The sequence below is a fragment of the Cibotium barometz genome, chromosome 63 (genome assembly GCF_041138505.1).
Source record: "Cibotium barometz isolate CiBa-2024 chromosome 63, ASM4113850v1, whole genome shotgun sequence".
Taxonomy (NCBI): Eukaryota; Viridiplantae; Streptophyta; class Polypodiopsida; order Cyatheales; family Cibotiaceae; genus Cibotium; species Cibotium barometz.
Genome location: NC_141108.1, coordinates 11,964,637 through 11,989,772, shown reverse-complemented (window position 1 = coordinate 11,989,772; position 25,136 = coordinate 11,964,637). Strand labels below are relative to the sequence as shown.

The 25,136-nt window shown below is 41.3% G+C and overlaps 1 protein-coding gene across 1 annotated transcript; it reads left to right on the top strand.

Annotated features, from left to right (window-relative positions):
- The first annotated feature begins 1,195 nt into the window (after positions 1-1,195).
- On the top strand, positions 1,196-24,232 carry LOC147603694 (uncharacterized). The gene is made up of 4 exons (XM_086796304.1): positions 1,196-1,462; positions 1,547-1,663; positions 23,963-24,045; positions 24,148-24,232. Exons 1-4 carry the CDS (start codon positions 1,196-1,198, stop codon positions 24,230-24,232), a joined length of 552 nt encoding a protein of 183 aa, XP_086652430.1.
- Positions 24,233-25,136: the final 904 nt, after the last annotated feature.

Below are 25,136 nucleotides of genomic sequence, written 5' to 3'. Positions count from 1 at the left end.
AATCAATGGTAGAGTAGTGCGCAAAAGGCAGGAACGATCTTTTCTTTGTAGAGAAATTACTTTCCCTAGCTGTGTAGCTATCAGATAACCACTGGATATGTAATCTTGAATTGAAGTAAATACAATTTCAATTTTTTTGCCTCACTGTCTTATTAAGGTTTTTCAATTGTCTTGTGCAGTTTTATTTTTTTGTGATAGTGTAAGGTTGGTCACAGAAGCATCTGTGGCGTGAGCCACTAGTAAATTGGAAATGACCTTGCGATGGAAGGATACGTTCTTGCTTTCGCATACCATTTTTTAAAAAATTTTTGGTACTTACAAATTTTAAAAGTTTTTAAAATTTTTATAACAAGGTCGCCCATTTATAAACGATACTTTACTCATTTACATCAATTGACAATTATCATTCTCTCCTAACACTTGCTCTCAATTTCGCACACCTTTCTGTATCACACACTCTCTATTTCCTCCAATCACTCATAGCATGGCACCTCTACTTGACGCACTTATTGCACAGCTAGGAAAGCTTGAGTTACTTCATAGGGTTGATGAGATCGTCCCTATGTTTGAGGGAGCAATTGATGTACGTGCAACAAAGCATCTACACGCAGATGCTTTTACAGATGTCGTTCAATATATGGATGAACACATCAGCACGTACTCCATCATGTTTGAGGGTGATGAGGGCTTATGGGTTCCAGTTGACCTCATCAGGGAAGAGAAGAATTTTAGATTTCGCCTATCCAGGTTTTTAAAATCCCTCACAGAAAAGAACTACAGAAATGAGGAGGAAGACTTACTCCTGGATCTACAAATGGGCAACATCGGCACTTCTTTCCTAAGCTGGGACATGGTTTTGGTCCTTCTGTTACAAGAGGGTGTGGCGAAAGAAAGTGGCAAGGAAAAAGAAAAGGGCAAAGTAAAGCTAATGGAGCAGGTCCAAGAGGCCCATGCTGAGGAAGAGAATGTTACAGAACAATGGGAGGCCTCAATGGCATTGGTGGCTCTACAAGATAATGTCCCCGAGGAGGTTCCGAACCTAGTTCTAGAGGGCGATGAAGTACTCGAGGAGGTCCCAGACCTTGTTATCATGTCTTTGCATCCAATCATTATTGATGGGAAAGAGTTTTTGTTTTTGGATGACATTGCCAAGACACTCGGGTTTCGTGAGGATGAGGCACTTTCTATTATTGCCATGAATGCTGGGGGTCAAGACAAAGGAAAAGTGAAAATTTCTTTTGAAGATGACAACCTCACAAAAGCGCTTGCATATGATATTGGTAGCAGTACCTTGGAAGTTGTAGTGGCCAAAGCGCTCGTTGAAATAAAGCAAGAAGTGCAATTCTATGAGAGCGTAGCTGCCTTTGAACCACACATGCCCTTGGTTGCTGGCGATGCTCAAGACCAAGGAAGCATAAACCTGACGAATGAGCAACTAGTTGCAAGTGACGATGCAACTGAGGTATGTCCTTACTTCTTAGTTGTAAAGCAAATTATTTTTTGTATCATTTCACGCTTCCTAACTTCTATATTGACATGTTGACAGACTGCTTTTGAAGTGGACAAGTTTGCTATGCGCGTAGGAGGAACGCGGCCAAAGTCAGAGGGTCGAGATGCATCCCTTTGGCACTACATACCTGCCCTCAGGGCCGACATAGTGCGGGTTTTTCATTTAGAATATGCAGAGATCACCTATGCCGAGCTCCTAAAATGTAAAGCACTTAGTGCAGTCTTGTCGGAGAACCCCTTAGCCTCGAACATAAATAAATGTATTTTGGTAGCTAGGGAAGCTGCCTTGTATTGCTTCACGGGCAACCATCCCGGCTCAGTTTTAGGCCATTGTGCCCTTTCTCAGGCTCAAGGAATCAATGAGCCGAGTGATGTATTCCAAAGCTTAGGCCAGAAACCAGCCTCTAGAACTCTCTCTCCTGAGCTCTTCCAAGAGCTTATTAAAAAGATGTAATGCAAACTTCTCTTCCAAGTTTAATAAAATTTTTTTGTTGTGCATTGTAAGTTGTGATTTTTCCTGGCGTACTTGTGATATACCATTTCAAGCCTCGCAATTTTAAGATTTTGTTCATGTGTTCATAGAAAAAATTATTTAGGATTTATTTTAATTGAGATCGTGATTAAAAAAAGTAATCGAGATTGGGTTAGAGCGGTATGAAAAAATATTGTATTTATAGATGTAAACACACTCACATATATGTATATATATATGTACATATATGTATATATATATGTACATATATGTATATATATACATATATATATATGTGTGTGTGTGTGTGTACCTATATATATATAAGATTCTGGGGCTATTGAATGATATATATATACATATATATATATAAAAGATGTATAGGATATATATATATATATATATATAAGACATAAGATATTATAAGATTTTAAGGCTATTATCAGATATATATACATATATATAATATTTTATATAAATATATAAGATTTTAGGGCTGTTAGGGCACCTAAAGGGTCTTATGAGCCTCACCAGACCAAAGATATCAAAAAAAAATAAAAAAAATACCATGTGCGCTACGGCGCGTAAATCGACATTTTGACTTGGTCAAAGTGCCGATTAACGCGCCGTAGCGCACATGGTAATTTTTTTTATTTTTTTTTATTTTTTTGGCCTTGAGGCTCATAAGGCACTCTATAAGGGTCTCTAGGTGCATTTATAGGATGTTCCAGACATAGTTTATGTGGAGCATCAATAGCTTATCCAAAATCCTCAGTCTTGCATGTAATGTGCACACATGCACTTGACATAGTGGAATTTCCAAGATTGGGTTCCAAGCATTGTCCTCCTGGTCACGACTAGGTGGCTTGCTCTGGTCACAACTTAATATGCCATTATGCCATACCTTTGATCCTTTCCTCTGTTCAGCATCAAAAACGATTGCTTTTTTTGCACCCACCTGTTTTTGACTTTTGCCTTTGCTAGGTTGTTTCCCTTTTACTCTTGAGTCTACTGCTGTTTTGGAATGATAACAGTAAACACATGAGAATATAGTATTCGCACCTGTTTTACAACCCAACATACACTTTAAGGTTTTTAGATCGCCACCCAAGTGCCATTCAACGTTAAAGCAGCCTATTCCGGGAACATCAAGCTTCTGACCATTGACCTGACAAGAGACAACATGTTGAATGCCAGACCGTTCAAAATACCACCTCAAGGTATCATGGTTCTCTTTTGGGAGGACCCATGCTGCTTGCCACCAGATGTTCTTCTCTGATTGAATGCCGTAGTAGTCTTGCTTATGCCCTTGACCCCTATTGTTGCTGTCTTCAGTTGCATCCAACTCTTGGGTCTCTAAAGGCCTTCCTCTAAGTGCTCGGCTCATCAAGGTTAAACTAACACGCTCCAGTCTTTGACCTTTAACCACTTTAACCAGCTTCAAGACAAACACGGCATTTCCACCTGTCTCTTCAAGTGTGAGGCCATAGTACTGAATCATTGCTTTTTGTAGCACTTCCATGTCAATGTAGACATTGTTATATGCATTGTATTCAAAGGGTTTGATTGTTGGCATTGGCATAATATCCTCCACCCACTTGTACCCACCCTCGAACATGGATGCAATATCACCATTAGCACACTTCTTTGCCATCTGTAAGCTATAAAGTGTTGGAAGCAAGGATTGCATAACTCCCTTTGCTCGCAACCCTAAAGTGATTGACCTGTACATTGCTCTGTAACCTTTGTGGCTAATACCTGTTGAGTCACATATATCAAGCATCTCTTTGGGGGTGACAATTTCTTTGATTTCCTTCAAGAAATGTTGACGAAGGGTCTCCCGCAGCTTATCATTACCAGAACCTGTTATCATTTCCATAATATCCTTCTCCTGAAGGACATGCTGAAGAAGGGAGGCATTAACATTGTCCTCAGGGTTGTTACATCCTAGTATAGCTGTTGCACAAGCCCTACAATCACAATGGTCAACCATGAGAGATGCTTTATTCATTAATTGCTTCTCAAAGCTGCTATAATTCCTACAAAAATTTTTACCTGCTTGTTTGTTTACGCCTCTTGCATGCGCCTGCTGTCTTTGAAAGCAACCCAACAGCTTTACGTTTTCTTTGCCTTGCGTGATATCCCATGGGAAGATGAGTGAAATGGTGAACACGACGCCGAAGATTACGAGTGGAGTGTTGAAGACGAACATAATTATCGGTAAATTGATTTATTGTGCGCACACGATCCACTAGATTATTCTTCTGCACCTCAAGCTCCTCTGAGAGCTCTTTAATCCTCTGCATCAAACCATTGATCTGCTTAGTCGATGCCGCTTGAAGCTAGTCGAAGACAAATTGTGTTTGCCTCTTTTTAGCTGCCTCATCTAGCCACAACATGTGTAATCTCCTACAATAGCCAAGAAGCCCATTGAAACCATCACCAACAAACATAAGAAAACTTGTCATGCTTTTGAATGGTGGAGGGGCACCAGATATTGGATCTGGTGGATAAAGATTTCCATCAATCCAAAGATCAATGGCCTTTGCTCCTTGCATTCGAAGCTGATCGTATGAAATATTGGGTGCAACATGCCTACTGCATAGGGTTGCGTATTCTGTCTCCAAATCAACCTGAAGGCGGATCTTAGAAGGCTTATTGGTGATGTCTTGTAGTGCCATCTACAAGAAAGTAGGCTTGTAAGCTTGGGTTGAATAGGAGTGGAAGGAGCAGGATATGGTATCAAAAAATAATGGGAAGAATGGAGATGAGGGTTGCTTCTCTAGAGCTGCATTGTGGATAGAGAAAGAAGCCAGAAAGGGAGCCAAAGAAACATAGAGAGGGTTGGCAATGGTGAGACGAAAATGCAAAGGAGACAATGCATCATGGGAAGCTTCTTTAGTGCAAGCTATGGCTGCTAAGCAATATAGAGAGAGAATACTTCATGAAAAGGTTCTTCTGTGCTACTACTGTGGGTTTGGAGAGAGAACCAAGTATTGTAGAAAGAATACTCCTGGTAAGCTTCTTCCTTGCAAGCCATGGCTACTACTGTGGGTTTGGAGAGAGAAGGCTCATTTAGGAGTACAGACCTGCTAGCTATGGAGAGAGGACCAAGTACTGTAGAGAGAATGCTCATGGTAAGCTTCTTCCCTGCAAGCCATGGCTACTACTATGGGTTTGGAGAGAGAAGGCTCATTTAGGAGTACAGATCTGTTAGCTATGGCTTTTGGAGTAGACAAAGACGCTTTTTTCCATGGAGAAGGAGTGCAGGGCGTTTTAGAGAGAAGATTTAGAGAGAGAAAGAGATCTGGTGTACACACAAAAAAGGGGGGGAAGAAAGTGACGAATTTTTGGAATGTTTGGAGTTTGAAAAGGTTGCTGCAGGCTATGATTACTGACTGACAGCCCATTACAAAGCTTTAAAGTCACCTAGGTGGCCAGATCTAGGAATATCTCCTTTTTTTTATTTTTTTTTATTTTTGTGAAAAATCAAATATATGCTTTTAGGACTAGGCCTCTAGGCTTGGTCAAAGATGGATTAGCATTTTAAGCATTTCACTAAACGTCCAAATTAAAGGGCCCAAGAAGACTCCATTGAGTTCCTAATGGGGCTAAGACATCACAAGGGCTAGACTATTGGCATTAGTAACCTCCTCAAATTCCAAGGTGAAATCGTGAAGTTTTAGGACTCGTGCTAAGGTAAGGATGGTTTTGATTTGATCAAAGCTGACTTGATGGGGATTGGTAACCACACTATTTTCCAATTCTTCTTAAGAAGATCAATCAAGGGTACAGCTACTAGGAAATAATCTTTGATGAAAATCATGTACCATCTTGTGATTCCCAAAAATCCACAAGCTTTGCAGACTGAATTAGGGGGTGGCCATTCTAATATATCTTTGACCTTGGCGGGATCTACTGAGATACCATCTTGGGAGACAATGAATCCAATATACTCAATCTAGTGAGTAAAGAAGGTACATTTACTTTTCTTAGCATAGAGTTTATGTCTATGCAACAATTGCAACACTCCACGCACATGCTCCTCATGTTCTTCCACCGACTTAGAGTAGATTAGAATGTCATAAAAAAAGACAAGAACAAATTCATCCAAGTGGGGACGGAGTATGTAAGATTCCTCCGCAGCCTGAATAATGAATAAGCTTTTACCTCAATCCCCTGTAATCATTCCCTATTTCAGAATGCAAGAAAATATTGTTTTTCCTTGTTTTTGCCTAGAGCAAAGAAAAATTCTAGAGAGAGGGAATTCAATATTGAGATATTTTTGGATATAAAAATTCTCCTAATATCTAAAATATATTTCTCTAAAACAGAAGTTCAAAATAAATTCTCCAATGTGCATTAAGAATCAATTAAAAATAGTATAAGGGACCTTAGCCTAAGGGTCTACATTCCACTTTTGGAATTGTGCGCCGAGGTACCTCATCATCTGAGTAGACCAAGTTGGGAATTTCACCATTGATTTGAAGCAAGTTCATTGGATCAAGAAGCTAAAGATGGTCCACTTATTCTGGTTTATAGGTACCCCTAGACCAGACACTTACATGACCATAGAAGGGAACCATATATGATAGAACCGTTGGGTGTATGACCAAGTAATGCAAGTCTTACCTATCTCGATCGAGTAGCTATTATGGAACACAATACAATCCATAGTCTACCTCCCCTACCATCAATTTTCCATATCCTAGAAACCATGGTAGAACCCCCCATATTTTACCTACGTGAACCGCTCAAGTCTTATGTCCTAGTTAAGGCTAGAAATCTCTTTTATGATGAATAAAACTAAATACATAAGTGTCAAATACTTGTAATCAATCTTGTCCTTGTAAATATTTGAATTGAAAAATAAAATGTTTTTAAGGTTTCACTTTTATATCATGAGCATAGTGTAAAGTATAAGTCTTGTGATCCTAAATTTAGTCTTGCAACAGTGATGGCCAAGACGATCAGTCTTCTCCCCCCAATGTGCTTTACACACACACTCAGGAGAAGAAGCTCCTACTCAAATAGATGTAACCTCCCTCCTTCAAAGGGGAAGGTTCAAAAATTTAGAAGGATGCCAAACAATAGATTGAAGCAATGGATGACCCGGTACTAGAGATGCAAACCAGTCCATCCTTGCACGATTTCACCTCACTGGGGATGCAAAGCTCTAGTGGAAGCAGTGGTGCTATGATAAGGAAGTCATCGAACACTCCCAAACCTAGGATGACATCAAACAAGTTGTGAAGGAGCAGTATCTTCCCCCATCTCATGAGTCTATCAAGATGGATGAGTTCTTTAGCCTCAAGAAACTCAAATTGACTCTGAAGGAGTACTACTCTACGTTCATCACTCTCTAGAAGTATGCCCCACCCATGACTAGCTCCCAAAAGGTGGCCCGCCGCTTCTGATAAGGCTTGAATGAACCTTTGGATTCCCGCCTCAAAGCAATGAGGCTGAGTACATTGCAAGATGCTCTTGTATGAGCCAAACCTCTTGTGAAGGAGCTAAAGTTTGGAAAAGCTAGGCCCATGAGATATCTCACCCTAAATTAAACCTTAAAGACTAGTCTTACAAGAAGCCCTAGCCAAACGCTCCTAAATAAAATTGAGGTCGGCCAACCAACCAATTTGTTCCTCGCACATATACTGCTTCTACTAGAGAGACCCTTGTGTGTTTCCATTGCAATGACCTCAGACACTTTAAAGCCAATTTCCCCAAGCTTTCAACATCCTTTCCTCAAAGTGGTCAAGCAAATGAGGGGCCGTGGAACCCCCATCTGCCAAGGTGCAAAAGGTGGTGGACATGGCATAGGTCATGGAGTAGTTTCCCGCACATGTGCTATAAATGGAGTAGTTTCCCGCACATGGAGTAGTTTCCCACACATGTGCTATAAATGAAGAACCAAATTTGGAAATGGCCGAAGAAGAGTGTACCACCATCCATGCAGCGGTAGAGCATCAAGGTCCTAACCATCCATGCAGCAGTAGAGCATCAAGGTCCTAACCATCAATTTGGTGTCATTCAAACTCAAGCTGCACATCATGGTAAGCCATTCCAGCTTCTGATTAATTATGGTAGTACCCATTCATTTCTTTTCTGAGGTGTTTACAAAAATTAAACCTAGATCAAAAACTAGCTAGGAAAATGGTTGTAGAGCTAGCTAATGGAAAGGAAGTAGTATCTCACCACTCTGTAGAGCTAGCTAATGGAAAGGAAGTAGTATCTCACCACTCTATAGGAAACCCTGATTTTGAATTGGGTAGTGAGAAAATTCATGGCCATTTTAGAGTCCTACCATTAGGCATTTAGGATAGGATCCTTGGGATGGATTGGTTAGTTTTGCAAACAATGGTAGTATTCACTGTAACCAGGTGAGTGTCACTTTTAAAAATGAGCACGACCAAGTAGTACTAGTTCAGAGGGAAGAGAGGTAAACCCAAGACTAGGGTATTCAAAGCAAAACATCTTCTCAAGGGAGCATGTAAGGGACAACAAGTTTTCCTTGTCAAGCTCAACAAAGGTGCTGAACCTAGTAAAGAATTAGAACACTCTTGGCTTCAAGAATTCTCCAACATCTTTCTTGATGAGCTTACATGATTACCACTCACTCAAGAATTCAACCATGAGATTGAGCTAATTCCTAGTGCTCAACCTGTCTCCAAAAGACCCTACAAAATGTTTCTACAAGAAGCCATTGATCTCAAGGAGAAAATTTGCCAACTCATTGAGCAAGGATTTGTACGCCCCCAGTAGCTCTCCTTGGGGAGCACCCGTTCTTTTCCAAAAGAAGGACATCTTTCTTTATGAGCTCACAGGACTACCACCCCCTCGAGAATTCTCCCATGAGATTGAACTAATTCTTAGTGCTCAACCTGTCTCCAAAAGATCCTATAAGATGTATTTCCTAGAAGCCATTGAACTCAAGGAGCAACTTTGCCAACTCATTGAGAAAGTATTTGTACACCACCCCAATAGCTCTCCTTCAGGAGCACCCGTTGTTTTCCAAAAGAAGAATGATGGCACTTTTCATCTCTGCATAGATTATCGAGGTTTAAATCAAGTCATTGTGTTAAGAACAAGTACCCTATCAATCGCATCGACGAGCTTCTTGACAAGCTTCATAGGACCAAGGTTTTCTCTAAGATAGATTTAAGATCTGGCTACTATCAGATCAAAGTCAAGGAAGCAGATATACCCAAGATAGCTTTCAAAACCCATTATGGCCACTATGAGTTTATTATGATGTCATTCGGGCTAACCAATGTTCCTCTAACTTTCAACTGCCTAATGCAAGATATATTTTGTCCCTACTGTTGAAATTTGAGCATAATGATGAGCTATGGTGGATCATACACTAGAATCAACATGATTAACAAAGTGATTAGCAAATGATTAAGACATAATTAGTGAATAATTAGCAAATAGATTAATGTAGGCATGGATACTCAAAAACCAGCAAATTCTCATTAGGGCTGTGCCTCAATTTATAGAGTTTACATCAAGCATCTAATCCCATTGATTTCTCCATGATTCACTCCCAGAATATCTCCACCTTTTGCCTGATTCTCTCCACCTCTTCTCTTTTCCCTGAATATCTCCCAGAATATCTCCACACTCCTAAATTCCCTCATGCTACCTATTATTCTCTCCCAGTAGATTCTTCTCACCTTTTCACAGGTTCTTTCACAATTACATCTCCTCTTTTACAGCCTCTATCCAAGAGCTTGTTCTCACACACACCCTATTCACTTGTATTTTTCAACACCTCCCCTCAAGTGAATACTCCTAGTACACCTAGACCCTATACCAAGTTTGCCTCCCCTTACTTGGTAGTCCGCGACCAGTGTCTACTCCTCCCCTCAAGTTATCTCAGCACACCTGGACCCTGTATCAAGTTTCTCTCTTACTTGACAGTCCGCGACCAGTGCCTCAAGTCCCTAAACTCCATAGTCCTTGACACTCTCTCTCTCTATGTGTCCAAGGCTACTATAAGTGCCCGCGACCTTGACTAAAGTGCTCACACATACATCTACCACTTGGCCTACATCATCGGTGGCTCAGAGGTGGTTTTACTTTATTGGGGCAGGTTACATTGGGTTGTGGGGTCTCTCTCTCTCTCTCTCAGAAAAGATGATCCGACTCCACTTCTCTTGGAGCCTCCATGAAGTTTGCCGATGTCGTTCCTTCTTCACTGGGTTTGCTGTAGCAGTCTCTCGCCATGTGTCCTGGCTTTCCACATTTGTGGCAAGTGAAGGTCCTCCCTCCTACTCTGCCTCTTCCTCGTCCTCGTCCTCAAGAGAATCCTCCTCGGGTGAAGAATGCTTTTTCCTCTCCTGCTGTTGAGTCGAGCTCTTTCTTCTCTTTGCCTCTGCTCTCTTGCTCTAGTAGAGCTGCTTCTATCTCGTGTATCTTCAGTTCAGGTACATTCTTTAGTGTTGCTACAATGTTTTCATAATCTCCTTTGTCCACACTCTTCAAAAGTACAGCTAATGCTTCATCATCTTCTACCTTTTTGCCAATAGCTGCTGCTTAATGCTTTTATATTTGTTCAAGTGTGTGATTAAAGGTTCACTTTCCTTCATGTCCAGTTTGTAGAATTACATTAATAGATTTATCTTGGAATTTTTTGCTTGTGTACCAAATAATTTATTGAGTTCATCCCGTGCATCTTTTGCCCACTGTATCCCTGTGATATGATGAATGATCTCATCATTTAAACTGAGTGCAATAAGTCCCAATGCTTTTTCATTCCTACTCTTTCACTCATTTTCTCCTCTCTCTGGGCATTCATCTCTCCCTTCAACTAATCCCCACAGATTTTTCCTCATCAGCAAATACATGGTTTTTGTTTGCCATATATAAAACTGTTCCCCATTAAATTTGGCTATTTCCTGTGCTGAATTCATGGTGATGTGAAGGGGGTCTTACCTCTTGATCCAAATTCAAGATTCAAGGGCAGTGTCTACCCTTTTACAACTCAATCTGGTGTTTAATAGATGATTACAATAATTTTATCAGCATAAAATCACCAGAAATTACATTAAATTAAGGGTAACCAATTTGTACGGGATGGTTGGAGTATCAAACCAACTCCGATTTGCAATCTGAAGCTTTAGGGATCTGTATCAGATACCTAATGGTTAATTTGAACCCTCAATTGTACCAAAAATATAGTGATTAGCACTGATTAATCACTGATTAGCAAATTAATGCTCTGGTTTATGTGCAGAAAATAGAGTATGCGGGGAGCCCAGATCTGGTGCATTCCACTTCAAATGAGCTCAAATGCTTTCAAATACATCAATAGCAATGATTCTAGTAGAGGATTAAGCCAAGAAACACAAGATTTGACCAAATAATGAAAGCTTAATCTCTGTTTTACCAAAGTCACCTGCAGATTTGATGAAGAGCTTGGATCTCACTGTAGACTTGATGAAACTCAATTCTGTCTTCACTAGCTTGTAGAGCATGCTTGATTACCCCTTAGGCTAGGAGGAATTGAATCAATTTGAACTGATGAAGTGGCAATGTCACTGCAGAGAAAAAAGGCGCCGGTGAAAAACGCGAAATCTCCTGAATGCTTTGGCGGTTTGCTGCGCCGTTTCGATGAGCTGGTAGCCAGGGGTGTTGGCTAGCTTGAGCTAGAAGCTTGTGCCCTAATTTAGAGTGTGCAAGGTGCTAGAGATCCTCCACTGGCTGGGGGTGAAGGGAAAGATGAAAAACTCACTAAAAATTGATTTTTTTTGCCTCCACTGGCTGGGGGTGAAGGGGAAGATGAAAAACTCACTAAAAATTGATTTTTTTTACTACTAATCCTAATTAATTCACTAATGGGCTCATAAATCTGGTTGATTCTAGGCATGGCTCTGATACCATGTTGAAATTTGAGCATAATGATGAGCTATGGTGGATCATACACTAGAATCAACATGATTAACAAAGTGATTAGCAAATGATTAAGACGTAATTAGTGAATAATTAGCAAATAGATTAATGTAGGCATGGATACTCAAAAACCAGCAAATTCTCTTTAGGGCTATGCCTCAATTTATAGAGTTTACATCAAGCATCTAATCCCATTGATTTCTCCATGATTCACTCCCAGAATATCTCCACCTTTTGCCTGATTCTCTCCACCTCTTCTCTTTTCCCTGAATATCTCCCAGAATATCTCCACACTCCTAAATTCCCTCATGCTACCCATTATTCTCTCCCAGTAGATTCTTCTCACCTTTTCACAGGTTCTTTCACAATTACATCTCCTCTTTTACAGCCTCTATCCAAGAGCTTGTTCCCACACACACCCTATTCACTTGTATTTTTCAACACCTACTTGGATGAATTTGTCCTTGTCTTTTTTGATGACATTCCAGTCTACTCAAAGTTGGTGGAAGAACATGAGGAGCATGTGCGCAGAGTGCTGCAATTGCTGTGTAGACATAAACTCTATGCTAAGAAAAGTAAATGTACCTTCTTTACTCACCAGATTGAGTATCTTGGATTCATTGTCCTTAAGAGACGGTATCTCAGTAGATCCTACCAGGTCAAAGATATACTCGAATGGCCACCTCAAATTTAGTCAAGGAATCACAAGATGGTACAGGATTTTCATCAAAGATTATTCCCTAGTAGCTACACCCTTGATAGATCTTTGGGAATCACAAGATGGTATTGGATTTTCATCAAATATTATTCCCTAGTAGCTACACCCTTGACAGATCTTCTTTAAAAGGATTGAAAAATAGTGTGGTTTACCAATCCATCAAGTTAGCTTTGATCAGCTCAAAACCATCCTTACCTCAGCACTAGTCCTGAAACTTCCTGATTTGACCATGGAATTTGAGGTGGTTATTGATGCTAGTAATCTAGCACTTGGTGGTGTCTTAGCGTAAGAAGGAAGACCGGTGGCTTATACTTCTCACAAGCTGAAGCAATATGAGGCCAACTATGCCACCCATGATTTGGAACTCTTATTAGTTGTTCATTGCCTCAAGTTATGGAGACATTATGTCCTAGGGTGCAAGTTCTAGCTTCTAACCGACCACAAGAGTCTAAAGTGGATCTTCACACAACCTAACTTCAATATGAGGCAGAGAAGATGGGTTGAGATCCTACAAGAATATGACTTCAACATCAAACTCTGCCCTGTGAAGGATAATGTGGTAGCAGATGCACTCAACCTTACAAATCTTTCTTGAGTGCAATTTCTATGCCAAATGACCCCATACTGGTCAAGGTGAAAGAAGTCTCATTTCACGATCCCGACTACCAAAGGATGGTGAACCTAGTCAAAGAAGGGGAAACCTTAAAGAAGGAGAAAAATCTAATCAAGGATTAATCCACCCATGATGGGTGCCTCTACTTCAATCATAGGCTATGTATTCCTAATGACCCCTCCCTAAAGAAGCTAATCCTCCATGAAGCTCATGATAGCCCCATTCACAGGGCACCCATGCTATGCAAAGACCTTGAATTCTCTCAAGAAGAGCTATCATTGGGTAGACTTGAAAAATGATGTCCTACAATACTTGAAGCAATGTCTCTCATGTCAAAGGATCAACGCTAAAAGAGTCAAGATGGCTGGAAAGCTTCAACCCTTGGATATTCCTCAAATGAAGTGAGAATGCATTAGTATGGATTTTGTCACAAGCCTCCCCATATGATTCCATTTTTGTAGTGGTGGACTTGCTCACCGAAGTAACTCATCTTATGTCGGCAAAGAAAACCTTCAAAGCTTTTGAATTTGCCCAGTTAATCATTAATGAGGTCTTCAAGCTTCATGGTTTATCGAAGAGGATAGTTAGCCATTGGGACTCCAACTTCACTTCAAAGTTTTAGAAGTCCGTATTTTAGGCCTTGGGTACTCAACTTTGCTTCAGCACAACTTACCATCCAGAGATTAATGGCTAGACTAAGAGAGTCAACCGAGTAATTGAAGACATTCTTAGAGCATATTGCAAGCGGGAGCCAAGAAGATGGATTCAATACCTTTCTTTAGTAGAATTTGCCTATAATACATCTTATCACCAGAGAGCATAGGGATGTCACCATTTAAGACGCTCTATGGGTAGGAATGCTTGTCTCCTCTAAATTTCTCTGATCCAACGTGAGAGTCAAAGTCTCCAGAGAAATGCTCAAGGAGATAGAAGAGCAGACCAAGGCTATCCAAAAAGACATTAAAGCTACTCAAGATTAGAAAAAACATTATGCTGATACAAGGAGATCTGAAAGGATCTTCAAGGAAGGAGAAAAAGTTCTTCTATGGGTGCGACTCAAGCATAGCTCTCTATAACTTGGGAAATATAAGAAACTCAGCCCAAGATATTATGGACCCCATATATTCATCAAGTGTTTGGGAAGAAGGGCCTATACGCTACAGCTTCCAGTCCATGTTAAGGTCCATAATGTATTTCATGTAAGCTTGTTGAAGCCTTATGTACCCAGTCTTGATCATATTCTTGATGATGAGCAAGTTATAATCCCAACTCAAGATGTCCTTGAGTTGTAGCCTAGTAGAATCATAGATTCTAGAGAAAGGCAACTCCATTAATTGAACCCTTATTACAGAACATCTAATGAAATGGAAAGACTACCTTGAAGAGGATGCAACTTGGGAAGATGAAGCTACACTCTTAAGAGATTATCCCAAATTCATAACGATAAAATCTTGATTTCTTTAAGGGGGGGAGGATGTAACATGCCCATCTTCAATAATAATATATATCCATTTAATAGATGAAATTATGGTCCTTTTTATAGTGTAAAAATCATCATTTTAATAATTGAGATATTTCTACTTGGAATCTTAAAAATTTGAGTCCAAATTTAAAATTTGCGCGTGATTTTACCCTATATAGGACTTTACAGCACACAAAACGGACACCGAAATAACCTTCTACATATATGTTTAGTTAAATTACAATAAACTTCCGACCTTAATAAATACCTATCTGGGTGTCCGATTGATGAACAAATTGCATCCCAAACAAGAACATTTCGGCAGCCCGTGAACATATCCACATGCATATTGAGGTCTATGCCCCAAAAAAGGAATCCCCATTGCAAAATATGCCTCCTTATTGGGAAGTGTGTATTGAAGGATCTTACCCTAGACCGTACACATACCAGGGCACCCATACAAATGGCTGCACATGGACCAAAGATTGGCCGCCCTAATGTAAGGTCTTTCTTGGCCACCACGTGGACACCCATGCAACCACTACCCTGGAAGGCCCATGCATGCCCCACCGTTAGCCCACTTACATGCACCACCCTTTCCATAGGCTCACGCAGCCGTACACTAGCTTGCCCACACATGCGACCACAAGCATGGGTGCTCATGGCGACCGCACAATGGCTAGCCACACATGCAACCTTAGCTCGGGCTCCTCATGCAACCACAAACCGACGTACTTTCATGTACATCGTCCTTTCCACCCCCTTTTCCTCTCTCCTTACTTGTACCCATACCCGTACACCAAACCCGATATAAACCCCCCAGCACCCCCCTCTATGGCCAGCAGCCCCCTCTTTGGATGATGGAAGCTCTTCCTAATAGCCCTCTACATAGCCAATTGGGCTCCCAGTAGCCCTCTTCACCCAAGCTCCCAGCATCTGTCCGTAGTCAAGCTCCCAGTAGCTAAGCTCCCTTGTGTTGTGGAGGGGGTGTCCTACACCTCTCCCCCCCGCGGTGTGAAAAGACTTAAGGGGAAAACCCTTCTCCTTCCCCCCTAACCATGGCCATGTTGAGATTCAAGCTCGATGTCAGTGTGAGCCAGCTATGCTATGTGCTGGCAGATTAGGTAGGAACATGTGTGAGACATAAATGACCGCGTGTCCAGCTGGTCATAGTGTGTGGACATTAGCTAGGGTTAGTAGAGTGTGGACACAACTCATTGTGTGTTGTGTGGATTATGGATTAGTGCATTATGCTTTGTGTGAGAGTGGACATGGCTTCCCTCTATGGTTAGGGTTTGCAATATATATTAGGGTTTGCTCCTGTGTGTGTGTCTCCTCCTCCTCTACCGTTCTTTCAACATGGTATCAGAGCCTTGTGCTGTTTATTAGGGTTTATGAGTGAGTGAGTGAAGAGGGAAAAGAAGAAGCTGTGAAAAGAAGCTGTGAAGCTGCCATTGGAGCTGTGAAGCTTGGAGCACACTAAATACTATCAGATCTGAAAGCTAGGCCTACCGGGTAAGGTCCTCTAAACATCCTTGAGCGGATTGCAGGTGAAACAGGCAAAAGCAAAGCATTTTAGAGCAAAATTCTGGTTTTTGAAGCTTTCCATTAAAGCTTGGGAACATTGATGTATGGTGGAAATATGTGTGATTCTGGCAAAGCAAACATGTATCTGACAATGAGAGATGTAATGGCAACTCTTATGCAAGCCCTACTGTGATTTTGGAGCAATTTACATGCATTTGATTGAGTGAAATTACTGGTTTTTTGAGCTCTCACAAAACAGAGAGAAGAAAGTCAAAAATTGATGCATTTGGAGCCTATTTTTGGTGAAAATCAAAGCATTGGTGGGTTGCACACATACCCAAGTGTGTTGGGCACCTAAATACAACATCAATTGTCACTTCAATCACTCCCAAACACCCTGAATGCAGGCAGCGCAGCTCACAACAGAGAAACAGAGTAGTTTTTCTGGTTTTTGCCTACGAGGAGGTCGATTATTCATTGGTTGCTTGATATCTTCCACAACTCTCTTAGCAATTGGATGCTTTACATCTTGGAGAAGAGGTCTATGTGATTTTTTTGGTCAATGATGCTTAATTGAGCTGGGAATGAGCTGATTAAAACAGGCTGTCCACTGGTTGCAGAGAAACAGAGCATTTTAATCGAGCAATTAATCTTTGGTGTTTTACAATTGGACAAATTCCTCTTACATGGAGTTGATGGACACTATTGCTAAGCCAATGAATGCCTGGTTGCTCAATTTGGTGAAATATTGAAGAAATTAGAGCCAAATCATTACTGGTTTTTCTTGTTTTTCTGGTTTTTCCAAAAACAGAGAAAGGGGTTTTCAAAAATTGATAATTACACATGTCAAATAGAGTTGATACTCAACATTGAGGTTCATTAGGTGTCAATGCAAGTTGCCCATACTTGATTGCACCATTATACTGCGATTTGGAGCCTTGGAAGGCGTGTCAGTTCAGGGTATCCCGCACTGCGTGAGTCAGTTCATCTCGGATGATTACAGGTTGATTTCCTACATCAAATTTGGAGTTTGTTGGCTATCTTGGAGTATCTGGAACATTAATTGGAGTGTGGTTGAGCTGAGGAAGGCTCATTTACAGATTTGAAGTGTGCGGAAGGTGTATGCATTGAGCAACATGTCGGACAATCCAGTTCAGATTGTTGGTGAAAAGCTGGATAGGAAGAACTTCCAGGCATGGAAGTACAGGATAAAGAGTTTCTTGAAAGGGAAAGGATTTTGGAATCTCATTACAGGTGCTGAGCCAGAGCCTGAGCTACCTCAGCAACCTACACAGCAGCAGCTTATTGCTCATAAGCAGTGGTCTGAGAGAGCATTCAAAGTGCTGCATTATTTGTCTATATGTATATCTGATGCTATGCTCATACACATTCAGGATGCTGAGAATCCCAAAGATGCATGGGATACTTTGGTCAAGATGTTTGATACAGATACGAGTGCTCGCAAGTCTCAATTGCGACAGCAGATACACAATGTAAAAAGGAATAAAAGGAGCATACATGATTATGTGCAAGAAATCAAGAAGTTTGCAGATGCATTGGCCACAATAAATGCCCCCATGCCTGATGATGATTTGGTGGATATTACCTTGCGTGGTCTTGGCAAGGAATACAAATCTTTTGATACATCTATCTCAGTGAGGAGTACAGGTCTACCCGACTTCGATGAGTTGGTTTCACTCTTGTTGGTTGAGGAAATCAAGCTCAGTGATTCATTTTTGGATGCATCTACTAGCCATGATGATGGCAGAAATCAGGCTTTCTACTCGCAGAGAGGCTTTAGAGGCAGGGGGAGATTTGCATCACGTGGACGTGGTGGTAATGGTCGTGGATGGCAGGATAGACCTCCACAACAGAATTTTCAGCCTTCTTATGGTGCTCGAGGTGGTCGTGGTTATGCACCTCAAAGAGGCAGAGGTAACCCCCGTGGACGAGGACGTTGGCAAGGCCAACAAAATTCTATGCAAGATGTTGAATGCCATTATTGTGGCAAATATGGTCATATGGCGAGAGATTGCTTTCGCAAACAGAATGATTTGAGAGGGGGAAGAGCACAGCGTGGTGGTCATTATGGTGGAAACTATGCACAACATGGTGGCAACTATGCATCAAGTAGCAATGATGGAACTGCAAATCATTTGTTTGCCATGAAGCATGTTGTGGGTTCTATGACAACAAATGCTGAGAATGATGACACATGGTATATGGACTCAGGAGCATCAAATCATATGACATGTCATGGTGAATGGTTTGAGCACATGAAGCCAATGGATGTCAAAGGCTATGTGGAAACAGGTGATGATACCCAGCATGTCATTACACATGTTGGAAGTGTACCATTGGTCATGCATAATGGTCAGACAAAGTCTATGTCAGATGTGCTGTATGTGCCTTCGATCACTAAAAGCTTGGCCTCAGTTGGTCAAATGGTAGAACAGGGATTACAGGTTAGATTCAATGAGCATGGATGCTTCGTTGAAGACTTCAAACATGGATGTAGAGTGATTGCTAAAGGCAAGAAAGAGGGAAGATTGTTTAAGCTGGATGCTGGAATTCCTGAGCTAAAATCAGCCATGTTCTCAAAGAGCAGGAATGTGGTACAGGATATTGATATGTGGCACAAGAGGATTGGCCATGTAAATATACAGAGATTAAAGAACATGCAAACAAGAGGCATTGTCAATGGATTGCCTAGGTTCAAATATGATGGACATATGCATGTTTGTGAAGCCTGTCAGTTTGGGAAGCAGGCAAGATTGAGATTTCCTAGAGAAGGAAATATGAGTAACAGGCCACTTGAGATAGTACACAGTGATGTATGGGGTCCTGCACAAAACCCATCTATCAAAGGCAGTTTATACTATGTTACATTCATAGATGATTTTAACAGGATGACATGGATATATTTTCTGAAAGAGAAGAGTGAAGTGTTGGAAAAATTCATGGATTTCAAAGCTTTTGCAGAAAAGCAGTATGGCTGTTGGATTAAATGTCTGAGGACAGATGGAGGTGGTGAGTACACCTCAAAAGCTTTTGAGCATTTCTTGAGGAAGCATGGAATAAGGAGACAGTTGACATGCAGGTATACACCTCAGCAGAATGGTGTGGCTGAGAGAAAGAATAGAGTTATATGTGAAGTGGCAAGGGCAATGCTTAATGAAAAGAGCATGCCAGATTACTATTGGGCAAAAGCATGTGCTACTGCAGTATACATATTGAACAAAACACCTACAGCAGCCATTCATGGAAGCACGCCAGAGATGCGGCTCACAGGTTACAGGCCAGACATTGGACATCTTAAAGTTTTTGGATGCATAGCTTATGTGCATGTGCCTGATGAAAGAAGAAGGAAGTTGGATCCTAAGGCAGAGAAATGTATATTTGTTGGATATGCACAGGATCGAAAGGCCTACAAGTGTTATAATCCACAAACTAGACAAGTGGTCATCTCACGTGATGTGGTGTTTGATGAGCTTGCTAGTTGGTATAAGGCAAAAGATGAAGGTGTTATTGAGTCACTTGAAGTAGATGTGCCTGTGAACTTGCCATCACAAGCAAGTTCTAGTTCTACTACTATATCTGGGCCAGCAGAAGCTAAGAGCAGCAGTGTACGTCCATGGTCAGGACGTTTGAGGCATGAGAGTGTAAGCACTGGCAGTAGTGCTATGGATAAAGGCAAAAAGAAAGTCGAAGGAATTGGAATCACAGGATATGAGTCATCCAGTTCTGAAAGTTTGGATGAGGAGCTTGGCATACCTGTTTTACGCACACCTGGTGCTAGACAGGATAGATATGTGCCACCACATGCTAGAGTTACAGGTGTACAGAGTGACCCGCAGGCATTGCGGAGATCCCAGAGGGTCAGATATCCTGTTGACAGATTGACATACAGAGATTTTGCTATGCACTATGCATACATGACATCTATGGTGAAGCATGTGGAACCTACATGCTATAAAGAGGCTATTGGAGAGCATGTATGGGAAAAAGCAATGGATGTGGAGATGGACGCATTGGTCCATAATGATACATGGGACTTGGTTGCACTACCAAAGGATAAGAATGTTATTGGATGTAAATGGGTTTACAAAGTGAAGTGCAAATCTGATGGTTCTATTGAAAGACATAAGGCAAGATTGGTAGCAAAGGGTTATGCACAGACCCAAGGATTGGATTATGATGAGACGTTTAGTCCAGTGGCTAAGATGGGCACAGTGAGAGCAGTCATTGCTATGGCTGCAGCTAATGGCTGGGAAATGCATCAGATGGATGTTAAGAATGCATTTCTGAATGGAGATCTACAAGAGGAAGTATACATGGCACAGCCAGAAGGGTAAGTACACCCTAGATATCCTACTCACGTATGCAGGTTGAAAAAGGCATTGTATGGTCTGACGCAAGCACCACGTGCTTGGAGTGATAAGATGAGCAGATATCTTATCTCACTTGGTTTTTAGATTTCTACAGCAGATTCTTCACTCTATGTGAAGAAGACACAGCATGGGATTGTTTTACTAGTCATCTATGTGGATGACTTGATTATCACAGGTGATCATAGTGCAGATGTGATGCATGTCAAGAAAGCTTTGAGTGGGCAATTTGACATGAAAGATCTTGGTGAGTTAAGATACTTCCTTGGCATTGAAGTGGTGAAAGATCATGCAGGTACTTGGTTAGTACAGCGCCAATATGCATTGGATATGTTGGCAAAGTATGGCATGACAGGGTGTAAGCCTATGAGTACACCATTGGAGCAAAATGTGAAGTTGCGGGCTGATTATGGCGAGGAATTGGATGATCCTTCTATGTACAGGAAGATGGTTGGTAGTCTCATATACATGACTATCACACGCCCGGATTTGAGTTATGCAGTGGGGCTAGTCAGCCAGTTTATGCAGAGCCCCAGGAAACCACATTTGGATGCAGTGAGACGCATCATGAGATATGTGAAAACCACAGCACATTATGGTTTATTTTATGAGAGTGGTAAAAGCTTGGACATACATGGCTACACAGATGCTGATTGGGCAGGTAGCGCATATGACAGGAGGTCTACTAGTGGATATGCTTTTACACTTGGAAGTGCCGTGGTGAGTTGGAGTAGCAAAAAGCAACCTACAGTTGCTTTGTCCAATACAGAGGCTGAGTACAGAGGAGCAGCCATTGCTACGTGTGAGGCTATATGGTTAAAGAGTCTCTTGGCAGATTTATGTGAGCCTCTTGATGGGAAAGTTGTCACTCATTGTGACAACATGAGCAGTATGCAGTTGGCAAAGAATCCAGTGTTTCATGCGAGGACCAAACACATAGAGCTCCATTATCACTTTGTCAGAGAAAAGGTGCTGGATGGTACAGTTGATCTTCACTATGTGAAGACTGATGAGCAGATGGCTGATATCTTCACGAAGCCACTTAGCAGGGAGAAGTTTGAGTACTTCCGGACTATGTTGGGAGTACATGGGATGAGCTTGAGGGGGAGTGTTGAGAGCCTTGACATCCCAAGCTCATCTACATCTTCATCGGCAGTACATCATGAGCTTGAGAGGGGCTGTTGAGATTCAAGCTCGATGTCAGTGTGAGCCAGCTATGCTATGTGCTGGCAGATTAGGTAGGAACATGTGTGAGACATAAATGACCGCGTGTCCAGCTGGTCATAGTGTGTGGACATTAGCTAGGGTTAGTAGAGTGTGGACACAACATTGTGTGTTGTGTGGATTATGGATTAGTGCATTATGCTTTGTGTGAGAGTGGACATGGCTTCCCTCTATGGTTAGGGTTTGCAATATATATTAGGGTTTGCTCCTGTGTGTGTGTCTCCTCCTCCTCTACCGTTCTTTCAACAGGCCAGCCCCTCTGGTCTTGGTTTTAGCCAACCTTGTTCTTCATTTAAGGAAACTCTAATTTTTGCCCCCCTCCCCTCCATATAAAGAGACTTAAGCAAGCACACTCTAGCCCTAAGACGTGGTTTCCACATGAGTGAGTCTTTTGCTCATAAAGTGAGCAAACGGACTCCAAATTGCGAGTTGTCTAGATCGTTAAGTTTGTGATTATACGAGCTATGAGAGAGTGGACAGTATGGCTCCTCCTCAAAGATGCCAAAATGCTACCTCGAGAAGCATGCATGACAATGACACAAGAGAGGATACTCCAAACGCGACCCCAGGTCTTCCTTTAGAAGTCCCTTGTGGAGGCAATGGCTAGGTTAGCTTGAAAATCATCTAAAAAGAGGTTTTTGGATTAATAGGAGTTAGGTAATCTTTAATCTTAGCATTAATTCAAAAAGATAAAAGATGTTACTTTTCCTTGTTTTCAGAATATAGGCTTCCATATTCATCTAAACGTAAAAATCAAATTTCTTGTAGAATTGTTACATTCTCATTCCTTTGATTCAAGAAAATATAATGTGGTTTCTCGTATCTTATGAGATTGGGTTGAACTATTGTGTTGCTATCTTGCTTAAACTAAAGTACAGGTACATCTTCTCCCCACCTGGATGCTAACCCCGTTCTTGTGTTTGTGTAGTCGGGCAACAACGTGAGAAAGGCCCGGAGTCGGCCCAAGGTATCCCTCCAAACTCACTGGTTTGGCAAGAGTTATGGATGCTTCCTAGTTCTACGGGCCTAGGCTAGTGTGATGAAGAAGTGGTGAATAAGCCCACCCTAGCGCGCAGACATCCCTCCGAGGAGTGGGCAATTCTGCTCTAGAGGACTAGGTCAACGGTTGTGCCTTGCATAGATGGGGAAAAAGGCATTTCTTCTATAAATCAAGGATATAGGTTGCCCAAGATAGGTTGATCACTCTATGGGTGATTCGGTTTCAAGAACCATTTAGGAGACCATGCTCCCCCTGTGAGATAGAGCTAGGTCTTACCTACTAGTATAAACCGGACCTGCAAACCCTACTCAATCATTTAGCCAACAAAAACCAGATTCTTTGTAATGTTTGAAACATGAATTTCCCTTGTGCAATCTTAGAGATCTTATGTGCCTCTTGTTCTCTTATCCTCTTGCTCTAGTGTATGAGAGAGAGAGAGAGAGAGAGAGAGAGAGAGAGAGAGAGTGCTTGCAGTATATTGAGTTGCACCACCATGGCTATGGAGATGTGAGGCACAATTTGGCAACATACTTTTTTGGATGACCGTTGCATAATCTCAAGCTTCCACGTTCGCAATTGTACTAAAATGCTGTCCAAATTTCTAACTTTTATCCAAGATTGCATAAGCTAGGTGGATTTGGAACCTTGGATCTTGTGGAAAACAAGGGAGGGAACCATTTGCTAGAGCAAAAAGTCAAAAGACAAAGCGCATTGGGAAGCTCCTTTGCAAAAGGATCAAGCTCCTGGAACAAAAAGGAACCTTCAAGTAAGATCTAGACTTTCATCCATGCTTATTCTATCCAACTCAACATGTCTAAGCTTACTTAAGAGCTAAACAATCAACCAAATAACGAAAGAATCAATCAAATGTAGGAAAGTGCTTAAGAATAGATCGAAAAAAAATATAGTTCCATGAACTGCAATAACTTCTGGAAGAGAACCCATTTTTTCATAGTCTTTCTAAAATTGGAAGCCTTTTTTTCTATAGATAACTTTTGACTATTTGAACACCCCAATCAGAGTTTGGAGTCGACCAAGTTGACCTTGTCTGAACTATAAGGTCAAAAAACTGCAGATCCCTAAACTATGATAACTTCTGGTAGAGAACCCAATTTTGCACAGTGATTGCAGATTTGGATTCTTTGTTTTTTGTAGATAAATTTTGACTATTTGATCGCCCTAATAGAAGATCGGAGAGTCAACAGTTATAGTCTGTTGGAAGTGACCTTGTCCGAAAGGTCACTGCCAAGTGGGAGCCTGGGGAACCTACGCCTGGCTCTAATTCCCACACCGTGAATCCAAATTGATTTTTGACTTTTACTTGGTGTTGTTGACCATAGGGACTTGGATTCTACCAGTTTTGGTCCCTGTCCGAGTTTTTACGGTTCGAACAATACGTGCGATTTGTCACCTCAAGCCACTTAAGGTCAAGAGGACTAAAGGTCGTAATTAGGTTGCCTAGAATCTGTTCCAAGAAAGTAAGCATAGGATATCCATATTTGTGCAATGGCCTATCTTCACACCAAATTTGAGCCCAAAAGGACCATTTTGGCCAGGTGCTCTTTTCGACGCACCAAATCTGTCTCATGCTATATTTAGTAGTTTTCAAGAGATAGCATGGATCCATAATTGCCTTGGTGTTATACACATTGTGAACATACAAGAATTCCAATTTGGTAACTTTCTAGCTGCAATAAGGCTTTTTGCGGACCGCTGAGACCTATTAGCTCTTAAGAAATGTACTTTAAGGTGCGCGAAAAACTTTTTTGGCCAAATTTAGCAATTTTTCAGAGCTAGCTTGGGTTTATCATATCCATTGTGTCCTTGGCACCTATGATATACGTAATCCCAAGTTTCATCCCAATCTGAGCTTTTTCAACCTATCTACGGACCAAACTCATCGTACGGCTTTTAAGAAGCATGCCCTAAAGGAGTAAAAAACTTTTTGGGCTAAAATTAGTAGTTTTTGAGAGCTAGCTAAAATCTAACACCACCAGCAAATTAACCGCACCTGCTTGAATATACAAAGTGCCAAGTTTGAGCCAATTTGGACTACTTTGTTTTCGAACCTCTTTTTGGGCTTCGTGTCCATCCCTGCTTCATGCCATACCCTAGACGATGGACTCAGGAAGTCTTCAAAGCTAAACAAGGCATGAACCCCATTATATCTTTAACTACCCTGGGTTCCACCCATCAACCTGCATAGATATACATGACATAAGGAGTCACCTTAAGGACCTGTACTATATGAATGGCAGCAAATACTAGATCTTGCTTTTGTGGCAACTGTCAGATTTATCCAACTTATTATAACCCTTTTGGATGCTCC